This window comes from Jaculus jaculus, chromosome 19 (assembly GCF_020740685.1).
Source record: "Jaculus jaculus isolate mJacJac1 chromosome 19, mJacJac1.mat.Y.cur, whole genome shotgun sequence".
NCBI classification, from domain to species: domain Eukaryota; kingdom Metazoa; phylum Chordata; class Mammalia; order Rodentia; family Dipodidae; genus Jaculus; species Jaculus jaculus.
The window spans coordinates 56063982-56080136 of NC_059120.1; the positions used below are offsets into that span (position 1 = coordinate 56063982).

The window sequence follows — 16155 nt, forward strand, 5'->3', positions numbered from 1 at the left end:
TTTCTATGTAAATTTTAGAATTGGGGTACCAAGTTTTATAAAAGTTCTTTAAGCAATCAACTTTATTGAGAAATAAGTTACCTGTGATAAAAGGCAGTGATTAAAAGCATTTTTTAAAAATTTTTATTTAGGGCTGGAGAGATGGCTTAGCGGTTAAGCGCTTGCCTGTGAAGCCTAAGGACCTCGGTTCGAGGCTCGCTTCCCCAGGTCCCACGTTAGCCAGATGCACAAGGGGGCGCACGCGTCTGAAGTTCGTTTGCAGAGGCTGGAAGCCCTGGCGCGCCCATTTGCTCTCTCTCCCTCTATCTGTCTTTCTCTCTGTGTCTGTCGCTCTCAAATAAATAAATAAAAAATTAAAAAAAAATTTTATTTATTTATTTACGAGACAGAGACAGAGAGAGAGAGAGGGAGAGAGAGAGAGAGATAATGGACACTCCAGGGCCTCTGGCCACTGCAAATAAACTCCAGACCCATGTGCCACTTTGTGCATCTGGCTTATGTTGGCACTGAGGAATTGGACCTGGGTCCTTAGGCTTCATGAATGTTTCTGTCTTCTTGAGCCATCTCCTCAATTCCCAGTTTCTTTTTTTTTTTTTTTTGGCGTGTGGGCATATGTGTGGGGGCATGTATAAGGAGGCCAGGGGTTAATATTGGGGGTCTTCATCAATCATTTTCTACCTTACTAGTTGAGAGGGGGTCCTCCACTGACCCCAGCGCTCACCTACTGGGCTAGTCTGGCTGGCCACTTTGCTTCTGGGACCCTCTTGTCGCTGCCTTTTGGGAATATGGTGATGGTCATGCTAACAGTTATGTGGGTTCTGGGGGATCTGAACGCAGACGTTCACCCTTGTGCGGCAAGCGCTTTCCTGACTGAGCCGTTACCCCAGGCCCCCGCAGATGTGGACGACGTGATAAGTCTTGTGGTGGCCAGTCGGTTATCCTCTTGTCTTATTGATGGATCTCGACTCTCCTCTGTTTTCTCTAACACCTGTAACCAGTGATCTCCAGCCAACCAAAAGTGAAAGCAGAGGGCCGGGTGTGGTGGCGCACGCCTTAATCCCAGCACTTGGGAAGTAGAAGTAGGGGGATCGCTGTGAGTTCGAGGCCAGCCTGAGACTCCATAGTGAATTCCAGGAGAGTGAGAACATACCTCAAAAGCAACAACAACAAAAAAGTGAGAACAACTTGGCTTAAAGGGAGTGTGCAAAGATATTTGAGGGATTTTTGGAACTCAAGCCCACTCTTCTCCAGAAGAGCAGTGGGGGCTTGTCTCTGAAGTATAAAGTTCCTGACCATGGGATTCTGACTTCTTTTCTAGTACCAGGTATGAGTTCTCTCCCTCTGAGTGAGCACTCTTGGTTACCTGCAGAGGCTGTGTGCCACTATTGCACAAGTGTGGCTGGTTGATTTCATAGTCTGCGGGGTACCCTGCTTATTCATGCTGCTGGTGACCATTTTCTTCCAGTGGATCCCATAGTGCCCAGCTAGTCCCCCTTTTGGTTCCAGCCTGGTATGCCAATGTCCTGTGGTTGTGGCCTGTGGTGTATTTAGCAATAGGGTCTTACCTTTTAGCTTTGGCAGGTGTTTTGGCAATGATCTACATTGTTTTGGGGGACCTCATGGGTCTCCCTGACCAACAGCTCACTGTGCGGGGCAACCCAACTCTGGACCTGGGAATTGCTGACCAGAATCTGTGGTTTTAAGAAGGTTAAGCTTTTTCCACCTTCTATCTGGACTGTCCCCTCCCCCGCTTCACGTAGTTATATTTTTAAATTTTTGAGAAAACTATACAATTTCCATAATGGCTGTACCAGTTTATAGTCCCACAAAGAGCTCTTAAGGATTTTCTTTTCTCTTTCCTCACAACAATAAGTGTTGCAGGAATCTCTTCTCTTGAAGAGATGGGAACACACACCTTCTCCCCCATTAGGGCATAGACGACAGACCAAAATGAGATTATATCAACACCAGTTTGGCTGAACCAATAAATTTTTTAATGAGGTTACTTACAGGGCAGGGTGAAGGGTTATTTACAGGAATGTAGAGGCCAAAGGGCAGCCACACCACGGAGAAGTCTCGTCCCATCCTGGACGATGGCCTTCCCAGTGCCGGCCTCTGTAGCGTGCCCTACGTCGGGATTATCCGCCATGAGTGCTGTTCCTTCCTTCTCTGGGTGAGGGCTTACTTACAGAGCAGGGACACCCCAAAGCAGCCACGTCAGTGGGGGGTTTTTGTCCCTTGATCATTTGCTCTCTCTATACGCTATCTCCTCCCGAAGCCAGGAGGACTCGTGGGTCATTGCATATGACTGGCACAGGAGGTGCCCGATCTCAGGTGGGTGTCTGATGGCCCTTCCCACATTATTGTCTTGAGAGTTGTCGCAGCTGTTTCTGATAAGGCTGGCAGTAGCTGTTCACTGCTTCTAATGCAGAGGAATTTTCCAGACAGCACTTGTCTTTTGACATTTTTGTATTATTGATCCTAATAACTGTGAGTTAATATATTATTGTGATTTTTGAATTGCATTTCTATAATTGACATTGATTTCTTTCACTTTTCTTTTTCCTATTTTTTAAAAATATATTTTATTTATTTACTTATGAGACAGAGAGAGAGAGAGAGAGAGAGAAAGAGAGATGCGTGCACCACCTTGTGCATCTGGCTTAGGTGGGACCTGGGCAATCAAACCGGGGTCTTTTGGCTTTGCAGGCAAATGCCTTAACTGCTAAGCCATCTTTTTCCTATTTTAAAATATTATATTTATTTATTAGAGAGAAGGAGAGAGAGAGAAAGAGAAAATGGGCACACCAGGGCCTCCAGCCACTGCAGACAAGCCTTAGATGCATGTGCCACCATGCGCACCTGACTTATGTGGGACCTGGAGAATTGAACCTGGGTCCTTAGGCTTTTAACTGCTAAGCCATCTCTTCAGCCCTCTATTTTTTTTTTTTTTGAAAAAGATGATCTTCCTATATATAGTTCATGCTGGTCTTGAACTTGTAATCCGGCTGCCTCAGCCTTCTAGCACAGAGCTTAGAAGTATTCTGCCTCTGCCACTATTCCTGGTTAGTTTTCATAAGTTTGTGGGCTACTTGTATGTCTACTTTGGAAAAATAACTGTTCAGTTCCCTTCCTATCATGAACTTCGCTTCTTTGGTTTTTCTGTTTTTACTGATTTGTTTGAGTTCCTCATGTATTTTAGATTTCAACCCCTTATCAGATCTATGATTTATAAGGCTGCGAGGGTGATCTGACTGTAACGTCACCAGGGTTGATTCAGCAGATCTGGCTGGCGAGGCAGGTGTGCCCTTCCTTTGTCACATAGCTCCACGTGCAACCCTCCCGACGGGCACGGCACCAGGTGGCAGTGGTCGACCTTGTTGGAATAGCAGAGGACAGGTCTTCGGCCGGAGCCACACGAGGAGCTGGGCTTCCCTGCTAGAAAATACCCGCTTCACAAGTAGTCACCCCAAATATTTCTCTCCTTTGCTCTCTCGCTTCGTTGATTCTTTCCCGTTTTGACACAGTGTCACTCTCTACTGTTACTCTGCTTCTGTCACACGCAGAACATAACTCACCGTGGGAAACAGTGGAATGAAGTCGGGCGTGGCGGCACATGCCTGTGACCCCAGCACTCGAGGCTGAGGCAGGCTGATCATGAATTTGGGGCCAAAAAAAAAAAAAAAAAAAAAAAGACAAGAAAGGGCTGGAGGGCTTAGTGGTTAAGTACTTGCCTGTGAAGCCTAAGGACCCCGGTTGGAGGTTCGATTCCCCAGGACCCACGTTAGCCAGATGCACAAGGGGGCGCACGCGTCTGGAGTTCATTTTCAGTGGCTGGAGGCCCTGGCGCTCCCGTTCTCTCTCTCTCTGCCTGTTTCTTTCTCTGTCAATATGTCATTCTCAAATAAATAAATAAAAATAAACAACAACAACAAAAAAATCCCAAAACAAATTAAACCAAACCAACCAATCCTCAAACAAAAGCCTAAGCACTTGGATTTTGCCCATTTTCAAAGCAAATTATTTGTATTATTGAGACTAACACAAGCTAAACTTGGGGTTGTTTGTGAAGTATAGGACCTTGGGAAGAGTAATTATTTCTGTTGGTTCCTGGTGTGACCTCTTGTGTGAAAAAAGGGACATGAAGCAGAGATAAGACAAAATGCAGTATTTGATCACCATTTATTTAATGTTAATAGTAATGCAATTCAGTCGTTTGAATCCAAAGACTTGAAACAATACATTGCAGTCAAACAGACACCTAACAGTGACAGGTACTTTTCCTTTCCATTACATTTCTCTACACAGAAAGGCCAATAAATGACAAGAGTCATTATCTTTCCATGCTGTAGTACTTTTAATGTTTCCTAGTCCAGAGCAATTTCTTACAAATAGGAATCAAGGTTTTTCTTGCTGAAACCAAGTTAAGGCTCACATGTGCATACTTTGATCCTGAACTGATACATCAGGCTTGTTAAAGAAACTGTGCTTGTGTTATTGGCTAGGGAAAACCATTCAAAGCAAGTTTTTTTAATGCTACCTGTTCACTTAGTGATTAAAGATGTACCCCAAAATGGTGCTTGGTTTTGGTAAGCAAAGAAACAGCCAATTCCTCATCTTTGCTTGTAGGACAGTTGCCTTTTTGTTATCATTTAACATAAGGTTGTAATTAAACATAGCATACTTAAAAATTAGACTGCATGTTACAATGAGAAAGCTTTGGTTCTAAGGACTAGCAGTATGTTTACTGTATTGCTTTCTGAAACTACAAGCTTAGTTTGGCATCATCTCTAATTAAATAGTAGGCTCCCCCAAAGATACCTCAATTCCAAGTTCTTTAAAGATTTTCTGTTACTCTTCCAAATTTAGCCCCTCACATTAAGCATTTACTCAATATGTCCTAACAAAGTAGCCCAAATACCATGCATTATTTGGAAGAAACTCAATAACGAAGAATATAGTCTAATAATGGGTTTAAAGAAAAAGGTAGAAGCAGATATATCCAAGCTCAGAAAGAAATTTCATGAGGAGTTGCTTCCCTACAACAGTTTCTCATTTCTTAAGCTAATGCTTGAGTTAACTTCACCTCTATTTCCTTATGCACTCCAAGCGTTAACACCTCTGCTCTTGGACATACTCATAGAGGGGAGTGCTACTGCTGAAACTGTGGGAACTTGAGGCTATAATCCCCACTCCACAGTTACCTCCTCCACCTCTCTGGTAACAAGAACCACCTTGTTCATTGTCATTGCAAAATGACATGTTATTGGTAGCATTGGATCTAGATTGACCATATGAAGGTGCATATTGTCCAGACACACAACTTGCAGAGTTTCTTACTTGTCTATATCCATTTCTCGATTGCCTATCATCACAATTAGAATAGCTACAGCTATATTCCCACTGGTTTCCACATCCCCCCTGCGATTCTTGTTGCTCATAACCAGAACACTGCCCACGCCTAGAACCACCTGACCCAAAGCTAGATGAGTGACCTGAGTGGGACCCATACTGTTGAGAGCTAGAACACAGACCAGATCCAGAGACAGAGGAGGAGCACGAGCCATACCCATATTGCTCAGAGCTACAACCCTGACCACACCCAGAACCATACTGACTCTGGCTAGAATAAGAACGTGGGGAACATTCATGTTGCTCATAGCTGGAAGACTGGCTTGAACCAGACCCATGTTGATCATAGCATGAAGGCTGGCCTGAACTAAATCCATGCTGACCACCACAAGACGACTGTTGTGATGTTGGACTCTGTTGTCCATAGCCAGAAGACTGACTTAAGCCAGATCCCCGCTGTCCATAGCCAGATGCTTGTTGATCATAGCCAGAAAACCCTCCTGACCCAGATCCATGCTGGCCACAGCTAGAAGACTGCTGTGAACCAAGCCCAGGCTGTCCATAGGTGGAAGACTGACCTGACCTAGTGCCTTGTCCACCACAGCCTGATGATGATCTATATTGCCTATTGCCAGATGATTGACCTGTTACAGACTGATGTTGACTAAAGCCAGTAGATCCTCCTGAGCCAGATCCATGATAGTCAAAGCCGGAAGAATGATGTGACCCAGTTTCATGTTGTCCAAATCTAGAGGATTCTTCTGAGCCACACTCACGTTCACCACAGCTAGATGTGCCTGATCCTGATCTATGTTGACCACAGCTAGAAGACTGACCTGAGCCTGAGCCCTGCTGACCACAGCACGATGATTGTCCTGATGAGGAACCATGTTGTCTCCTACCAGAAGACTGACCTTGGCCAGATGCATGTTGACTAAAGCCAGAAGACTGTCCCGAACCAGACCCATGCTGACCAAAGCTGGAAGACTGTCCTGAACCATAGCCCTGCTGGCCACAGCATGATGACTGTGCTGATGAAGATCCCCCTTGTCTGGTGCCTGAAGACTGACCTTGTCTAGAACTGTGCTGAGTAAAGCCAGAAGACTGTCTTGAACCAGACCCATGTTGTCCAAAGCCAGTAGATTGACCTGAACTTGACCCATGATGCCCATAACTGGAAGATTGACTATGACCAGAAGAGTGGCCATAGCCGGATTCAGACTGCCCATGTCCTGATGATTGACCTAAGCTTGATCCATGTTGACCATAGCCAGAAAACTGTCTTGAGCCAGACTCATGCTGACCAGATCTCAGTGACTCCCTTGAACTAGACCTATGTTGTTTGTGGCTGGAAGACAGGCTTGATCCTGACCTGTTTTGACCATAGCCAGATAACTGACCTGAACCAGACCCCTGCTGACCACAGCCTGATGACTGTCCTGATGAAGATCTATGTTGTCTGGTGCCTGAAGACTGACCTTGGCCATATTTCTGCTGACTGAACCCAGAGGACTCTTCTGATCCAGAACCATATTGACTTAAGCCAGATGACTGGCCTGATCTAGAACCATGTTGCCTATGACGAGAAGACTGGCTTGCTCCTGACTGACGTTGGCCATAACTGGAAGACTGACCTGAGCCAGACCCATGACTAAAGCCAGTCCCATGCTGGTCAAAGCTGGAAGACTGACCAGAGCCAGTGCCCTGCTGACCAAAGCTGGAAGATTGACCTGAGCCACTACCATGCTGACCAAAGCTGGAAGACTGACCTGAGCCAGTACCATGCTGACCAAAGCTGGAAGATTGACCCGAGCCAGTACTATGCTGACCAAAGCTGGAAGATTGACCTGAGCCAGAACCATGCTGACCAAAGCTGGAAGAATGACCCGAGCCAGTACCATGCTGACCAAAGCTGGAAGATTGACCCGAGCCAGTCCCATGATGGCCAAAGCTGGAAGACTGACCTGGGCCAGTCTCGTGATGGCCAAAGCTGGAAGACTGACCTGAGCCAGTCCCCTGCTGGCCAAAGCTGGAAGATTGACCTGAGCCAGTACCATGCTGACCAAAGCTGGAAGATTGACCTGAGCCAGTACCATGCTGACCAAAGCTGGAAGATTGACCCGAGCCAGTACCATGCTGACCAAAGCTGGAAGATTGACCTGAGCCACTACCATGATGGCCAAAGCTGGAAGATTGACCCGAGCTAGTCCCATGATGGCCAAAGCTGGAAGACTGACCTGAGCCAGTCCCCTGCTGGCCAAAGCTGGAAGATTGACCTGAGCCACTACCATGCTGACCAAAGCTGGAAGAATGACCCGAGCCAGTCCCATGATGGCCAAAGCTGGAAGACTGACCTGGGCCGGAACCATGCTGGCCATAACTGGATGTCTGACCTGAGCTAGATCCATGTTGGCCACAGCATGATGACTGTCCTGATGAAGAACCATATTGTCTGCTACCAGAAGACTGACGTTGGCTAGATCCATGCTGAGTAAAGCCAGAAGATTCTCCGGAACCAGATCTACTGGAAGATTGACCTGATCTTGACCCATGATGGCCAAACCTAGAAGACTGACTGGACCCTGATCTATGTTGGCTGTGGCTAGAAGAGTGGCCATGGCCAGATCCAGACTGCCCATGAGTCGATGACTGACCTAAGCTCGATCCATGTGGGCCAAAACCAGAAGACCTTCCAGAGCCAGACCCATACCGATGAGAGGTCGATGACTCCCTTGAACTAGACCTTTGTTGCCTGTGTCTAGAAGACTGCCTTGATCCTGACCTATGTTGGCCCTGTCTAGAAGACTGATATGAGCCAGATTCATGCCGACCAAAGCTGGAAGGCTGACCTGAGCCAGTCCCCTGCTGACCAAAGCTGGAAGATTGACCTGAGCCAGTCCCATGATGGCCATAGCTGGAAGACTGACCTGAGCCAGTCCCCTGCTGACCAAAGCTGGAAGACTGACCTGGGCCAGAACCATGCTGGCCATAACTGGATGTCTGACCTGAGCTAGATCCATGTTGGCCACAGCATGATGACTGTCCTGATGAAGAACCATATTGTCTGCTACCAGAAGACTGACGTTGGCTAGATCCATGCTGAGTAAAGCCAGAAGATTCTCCAGAACCAGATCCACTGGAAGATTGACCTGATCTTGACCCATGATGGCCAAACCTAGAAGACTGACTGGACCCTGATCTATGTTGGCTGTGGCTAGAAGAGTGGCCATGGCCAGATCCAGACTGCCCATGAGTCGATGACTGACCTAAGCTCGATCCATGTGGGCCAAAGCCAGAAGACCTTCCAGAGCCAGACCCATACCGATGAGAGGTCGATGACTCCCTTGAACTAGACCTTTGTTGCCTGTGTCTAGAAGACTGCCTTGATCCTGACCTATGTTGGCCCTGTCTAGAAGACTGATATGAGCCAGATTCATGCCGACCAAAGTTGGAAGACTGACCTGAGCCAGATCCCTGTTGACCACAAGATGATGGTTGACCTGAAGATCTATGTTGTCTATTCCCAGAGGACTGACCTTGGCCATATCTTTGCTGACTGAACCCAGAGGACTCTTCTGAGCCTGACCCATATTGACTTAAACCAGATGATTCTCCCGACCCTGACTCATTTTGGCTATACCTGGAAGACTGTCTTGATCCAGAGCCATGTTGTCTGTGACCTGATGATGGGCTAGTTCCTGACCTATGTTGACCATAGCTTGAAGTCTGACCTGAGTGTGACCCATGTTGACCAAGGCTGGAGGACTGACCTGAGCCAGAGAAAGACTGGCCTGAATGAGACCCATGCTGTCCATAGTTGGATGACTGACCAGAGCTAGATCCATGTTGACCACAGCATGATGTCTGTCCTGATGAGGAACCATGTTGTTCAGACGTTGAAGACTGAGCTTGGCCAGATCCATGCTGACCAAAGCTGGAAGACTGACCTGAGCCAGTGCCCTGCTGACCAAAGCTGGAAGACTGACCTGAGCCAGTCCCATGATGGCCAAAGCTGGAAGACTGTCCAGAGCCAGTCCCCTGCTGACCAAAGCTGGAAGACTGTCCTGAGCCAGTCCCATGCTGACCAAAGCTGGAAGATTGACCCGAGCCACTACCCTGCTGGCCAAAGCTGGAAGATTGACCTGAGCCACTACCCTGCTGGCCAAAGCTGGAAGACTGACCTGAGCCAGTCCCATGATGGCCAAAGCTGGAAGACTGACCTGAGCCAGTCCCATGCTGGCCAAAGCTGGAAGACTGACCTGAGCCAGTCTCATGATGGCCAAAGCTGGAAGACTGTCCAGAGCCAGTCCCTTGCTGACCAAAGCTGGAAGATTGACCTGAGCCAGTCCCATGATGGCCAAAGCTGGAAGACTGACCTGGGCCGGAACCATGCTGGCCATAACTGGATGTCTGACCTGAGCTAGATCCATGTTGGCCACAGCATGATGACTGTCCTGATGAAGAACCATATTGTCTGCTACCGGAAGACTGACGTTGGCTAGATCCATGCTGAGTAAAGCCAGAAGATTCTTCAGAACCAGATCCACTGGAAGATTGACCTGATCTTGACCCATGATGGCCAAACCTAGAAGACTGACTGGACCCTGATCTATGTTGGCTGTGGCTAGAAGAGCGGCCATGGCCAGATCCAGACTGCCCATGAGTCGATGACTGACCTAAGCTCGATCCATGTGGGCCAAAGCCAGAAGACCTTCCAGAGCCAGACCCATACCGATGAGAGGTCGATGACTCCCTTGAACTAGACCTTTGTTGCCTGTGTCTAGAAGACTGCCTTGATCCTGACCTATGTTGGCCCTGTCTAGAAGACTGATATGAGCCAGATTCATGCCGACCAAAGTTGGAAGACTGACCTGAGCCAGATCTCTGTTGACCACAAGATGATGGTTGACCTGAAGATCTATGTTGTCTATTCCCAGAGGACTGACCTTGGCCATATCTTTGCTGACTGAACCCAGAGGACTCTTCTGAGCCTGACCCATATTGACTTAAACCAGATGATTCTCCCGACCCTGACTCATTTTGGCTATACCTGGAAGACTGTCTTGATCCAGAGCCATGTTGTCTGTGACCTGATGATGGGCTAGTTCCTGACCTATGTTGACCATAGCTTGAAGTCTGACCTGAGTGTGACCCATGTTGACCAAGGCTGGAGGACTGACCTGAGCCAGAGAAAGACTGGCCTGAATGAGACCCATGCTGTCCATAGTTGGATGACTGACCAGAGCTAGATCCATGTTGACCACAGCATGATGTCTGTCCTGATGAGGAACCATGTTGTTCAGACGTTGAAGACTGAGCTTGGCCAGATCCATGCTGACCAAAGCTGGAAGACTGACCTGAGCCAGTGCCCTGCTGACCAAAGCTGGAAGACTGACCTGAGCCAGTCCCATGATGGCCAAAGCTGGAAGACTGTCCAGAGCCAGTCCCCTGCTGACCAAAGCTGGAAGACTGTCCTGAGCCAGTCCCATGCTGACCAAAGCTGGAAGATTGACCCGAGCCACTGCCCTGCTGGCCAAAGCTGGAAGATTGACCTGAGCCACTACCCTGCTGGCCAAAGCTGGAAGACTGACCTGAGCCAGTCCCATGATGGCCAAAGCTGGAAGACTGACCTGAGCCAGTCCCATGCTGGCCAAAGCTGGAAGACTGACCTGAGCCAGTCTCATGATGGCCAAAGCTGGAAGACTGTCCAGAGCCAGTCCCTTGCTGACCAAAGCTGGAAGATTGACCTGAGCCAGTCCCATGATGGCCAAAGCTGGAAGACTGACCTGGGCCGGAACCATGCTGGCCATAACTGGATGTCTGACCTGAGCTAGATCCATGTTGGCCACAGCATGATGACTGTCCTGATGAAGAACCATATTGTCTGCTACCGGAAGACTGACGTTGGCTAGATCCATGCTGAGTAAAGCCAGAAGATTCTTCAGAACCAGATCCACTGGAAGATTGACCTGATCTTGACCCATGATGGCCAAAGCTGGAAGACTGACCTGAGCCAGTCCCATGATGGCCAAAGCTGGAAGACTGTCCTGAGCCAGTCCCATGCTGACCAAAGCTGGAAGATTGACCTGAGCCAGTCCCATGATGGCCAAAGCTGGAAGACTGACCTGAGCCAGTCCCCTGCTGACCAAAGCTGGAAGATTGACCTGAGCCACTACCATGATGGCCAAAGCTGGAAGATTGACCTGAGCCACTACCATGCTGACCAAAGCTGGAAGATTGACCTGAGCCACTACCATGCTGACCAAAGCTGGAAGACTGTCCTGAGCCAGTCCCATGCTGACCAAAGCTGGAAGAGTGACCTGAGCCACTACCATGCTGACCAAAGCTGGAAGACTGTCCTGAGCCAGTCCCATGCTCACCAAAGCTAGAAGACTGACCTGAGCCAGTGCCCTGCTGCCCAAAGCTTGAAGACTGACCTGAGCCAGTCCCATGCTGACCAAAGCTGGAGGACTGACCTGATCCAGTCCCCTGCTGACCAAAACTAGAAGACTGACCTGAGCCAGTCCCATGCTGACCAAAGCTGGAGGACTGACCTGAGCCAGATCCATGCTGACCAAAGCTGGAAGACTGACCTGAGCCAGACCCTTGCTTACCACAGCCTGAAGACTGTCCTGATAATGAACCATGTTTTCCAGTTCCAGAAGACTGTGCTTGGCCAGATCCACGCCGATCAAACCCAGAAGACCCCTCTGTGCCAGACCCATATTGACCAGTGCCAGATGTACCTGATCTTGATACATGTTGGCCATACCTTGAAGACTGACTAGATCCGGATCCATGTTGGCTACAGTTAGAAGAGTGGCTACAGCCAGATTCATGCTGCCCGTGAGTTGATGATTGACCTAAGCTTGATCTACGTTGACCAGAGCCTGAAGACTGTCTAGAGCCAGAACCATACTGACCAGAGCCAGATGACTGTCTTGAACTAGATCCCTGTTGTCCAAAGCCATAATGACTTGAACCAGATCCTTGATGACCAAAGCTAGATCCAGAACCATATTGTCCAGAACTAGAGGATTGGCTTGATCCAGAACTATGCTTTTGTCTCCCAAAACTGCGTGAATGACCACCTGTGCTGGATCCATGTCTTTGTCTAGATGTCTGGCCTGAGGTTGACTCAGGTTGTCCATAGCTGTAAGATTCACTGGAATTGGACCAAGAACTGTGTTCTCTGCACTGTCCTGATTGACATGTTGTGTTTGTTTCATATTGACCTGAGCTAGACTCACGACTGTTACTGCAAGGGGCATTTGAACTTGACCAGTGGGTTTGTCCTTCTTCAGTCTCTGAGCTGAATCCATGTTGCTTCTTACCAACAGACTTGCCTAGTTTCTCCTTACGTTGTTCATTCCCTAAGGATTCATTTGAGTCAGAACCTTCTTGCTGACGAGAGCCATTCTTGAAGTGTCTTGAACTTGACTGTGTCCTTTCCTCAGAGCTTTGTTCATTTTCAGAACTAGACACACCTCGATGCTTCAGTTTTTTGGAGGTGGACCTAGACCTGTGTGTGATGCTTCCTCTGGAGCCCCTGGAAATTGACCCATTCCCTCCTGCACTAGAACTTGAATAATTGGAAGAGGATCCTTGTTTTTGGTTTTCCCCTCCTTCTGTTTCACTGTGTTCCTCTTGGTGGTGGTGACTGCGATGTTTCTGCTTTGACCCTGAAGTTTGGCAGTAATCTTTGACAACAATTTTATTACAAGCCTGAGTCAGCTTGAATATCATCAGAAGATACTCCGTGAAATCCACTTTGTCATCATGATCTCGATCCAGACTTTGCAGGATGATGTCCACAGTGTCTGGATCGTCTGGATTCTGCATAGGAGGAACGTACAGAAGGCGTCACTGTCATTAGAGATTATAAACGTAGCTGACCAGCTGGGGGAAGGCTATAGGAATGAGAATTGTTGACGCACTTTGGTGGCGAGCAAGCATACAGGCAAACCTTTGGCTGAGAAAACAGAAAGAGTGGCAGGAAAGTGCAGTGAATAAGGTGAAAGGTAAAAGGGAGAGAGAGGACCAGTTAATTTTGGTAAAGCAAGACCACGTGGTAACTGCACATGTTGGTGAGTGACCATAATCCTCGTGGTTGTGAGGCTGAGGTCAGAGGATCACAAGTTTGAGGACAGTGTGGGTTATATAGTAAGTTCTTGGTCAGCTTGGAGTAACTCACAATAATGGTCAAATAGGAATGATTTGTTAATTAATAAGTAGTTTTGAATATCTGCATTAATTACATCTGACTTTTCTTATTTAATTTTATTTGTTTGAGAGAGAGGGAGAGAAAGAGAGAGGAAGAGGAAGAGAGAGAGAGAATGGGATCACCAGGGCCTCCAGCCACTGTAAACAAACTCTAGACACATGTACCACCATGTGCATCTGGCTTATGTGAGTCCTTGGTAAATTGAACCTGGGTCTTTAGGCTTTGCAGGCAAGTGTCTTAACTGCTAAGCCATCTCTCTAGCCCCACATATGACTTTTCTTATTTATTTATTTATGGATTTTTGAGGTAGGGTTTCATTCTAGTCCAGGCTGACCTGGAATTCACTATGTAGTCTCAGGGTGACCTCAAACACATGGCAATCTTCCTTCCTCTGTGTCCTGAGTGCTGGGATTAAAGGCATGCGCCACCATGCCCTGCAATTCTTATTTGTTCAATTAGTTAATTTGATAACTCAGCAGAGATTTTATGAACCTATCATCTGCTTTGTGTTATTTTATGGGAGGGAATAAACAGTGAATGAGTCTGGTTCTCAAAAAATAAAGGGATTTACTATTCAGTGGTTATGCAGGGTATGGTGGCCTGTGCTTGTAATCCCACTATTTGGGAGGCTGAGGCAGATAGATCAGGAGTTCAAGATCATACTCAGCTATGTAACAAGTTTGAGACCAGTCTGGGTCACATAAGACCCTGATTAAAAATAATAAATAAATAAATAAAGGCTAGTAAGTAATTTTATTGTTGTTTTTTGAGGTAGGGTTTCACGTTAGCCCAGGCTGACTTGGAATTCACTTTGTAGTGTCAGGCTGGCCTCGAACTCAAGGAGATCCTCCTACCTCTGCCTCCCCAGTGCTGGGACTAAAGGTGTGTGCCACCATACCCGGCTCTAAAAAATTTAAAAGTAAATTTTAATCTGGGCGTGGTAGTAGTGCACACTTTTGGTCCCCATACTTTGCAGGCTTAGGTAGGAGGATCACCATGAGATCAAAGCCAGTCTGGGGCTACAGAATGAGTTCTAGGTCAGCCTGGTCTGGAGTGAGACTCTACCTCAAAACAAACAAACAAACAAACAAACAAACAAACAAACAAAAAAACCTCCAAAAGTAAAGTGTAATGGCTAGATATACAAATATATCATTTATTGTGACCACTGTCAGTGCATCATATTGTAACTATTCAAAGATCAAGAGAGTTAATGAGAGAATGTGATACCCTTTGAAAGATGGGTTAGAGTAGGCTAAATAAAGAAGTAGAAAGGAAGGAAGGAGACAAAGGTTGTTGCAGATAGATGGGATGACATGAACAAAGGGTTAAAGTTAAGAGAAGTACACTTTCTTCAAAGACCTGAGAAATTCAGGATTATTGAATTTAGTGCAAGGAACAAAGACACGTGGCCAGAGAGATCAGTAGGGAGCAGAGGGTGACTTGTAAGTCACGTTGAGGAATGTTGGACTTTAGGATGAGAGCCGATGGGAGCTAATGAAGGATTTGAAATCTGAGATCAGGAGCAGGATGAAGCCCAAACCAGGGAATGAATGGCAGGGATAGAAGTCTCTTGATGACGTAAATGGAGGTTAGAAGGGGAAGATGTTACTTGCGATAGCCACATGAGTCCAACCAACCCTATTCAATCAGCACTTGGATTTAAGGACTCGAGGCCGAGGAACTACATTGAAGTTTCCACATATTTATTTCCAGGGCAGACCATTTTAAGGCCCTGGGCCATTATCTTGTGAATTAGAGATAAGTACAAGTTTCCTGAACCCCAGAGGCCTTCTAGTACCAGAACCTCAGAAACAAGGAGTGATTTGCATACTCTAGACTGAAGGAAGAAAGAAGGAAGGTGAGTTTCGTGTACTTTGCAATGATTCTGAGGATCTTATGAATTAACCCCAGCCTCTGCCCTCCGCCTGCCCGGCGCATTTCTAAATCTCTGGGTTCTGTCTGTGGTTTGGTGGGATCCTTCACCTCAGTCAGATCACAGAAGCCATTGTGGGTTAACTTTTGATGACGTCCTAAGTCTACCAAACTGTGCTCCCCTGTAACCAAATAAGGAGAGCCCCGCAGGATGCCTGACATGGTTGATAAAAGGCAAGAGGGATGAAGGAAAGGACTGCTCAAAGCTGTCCTGGCCTGGGACTCTTACCTTCAGAATTTGGCGAAACTCATTTTCCAGAAGTTCTTTCAGCTCGTCTTTGCTCAGTGTGCTACATTCCCCATGCTGGGTGGAGTATTGGTAGAAAACGTCGATGACCGTGGCAATGCCTTGGAGAAGCTTAGACATCTTTTTTACAAGTTAAGTTAACCTAAGTGGGGGGGGGGGGTGGGAGAGAGAGAGACCCATCTCTTATTCTTCTTGCTTAAACACATAAACAAGTCCAATTATTTACAATAATTTGGAGCCATGATTAATTTCCATCTGTTGTCATCAAAACTAATCCAGAGTCGAATGACTTGTTCCAGTGATGTAGCAAGAGAGTTATGCAACCAGAGAACAATCCCTACGTCTTATTTCCATCTCTGAATGCAGGTAGGAGAGGAAGGCTTTCTGTTTTGAGTTT

The 16155-nt window shown here is 47.1% G+C and overlaps 1 protein-coding gene across 1 annotated transcript in view; it reads right to left on the minus strand.

The window, feature by feature from the left end:
• The window catches only part of Hrnr (hornerin), a 73585-nt gene extending 57707 nt beyond the window's left edge, over window positions 1-15878 (minus strand). The window contains exons 1-3 of the mRNA XM_045137999.1: window positions 15741-15878; window positions 12840-13188; window positions 5858-12341 (exon numbers count right to left, since the gene is read on the minus strand). Coding sequence (XP_044993934.1) covers window positions 5858-12341; window positions 12840-13188; window positions 15741-15878 — 6971 coding nt within the window. The remainder of the gene's footprint in view (window positions 1-5857; window positions 12342-12839; window positions 13189-15740) is intronic.
• Window positions 15879-16155: the final 277 nt, after the last annotated feature.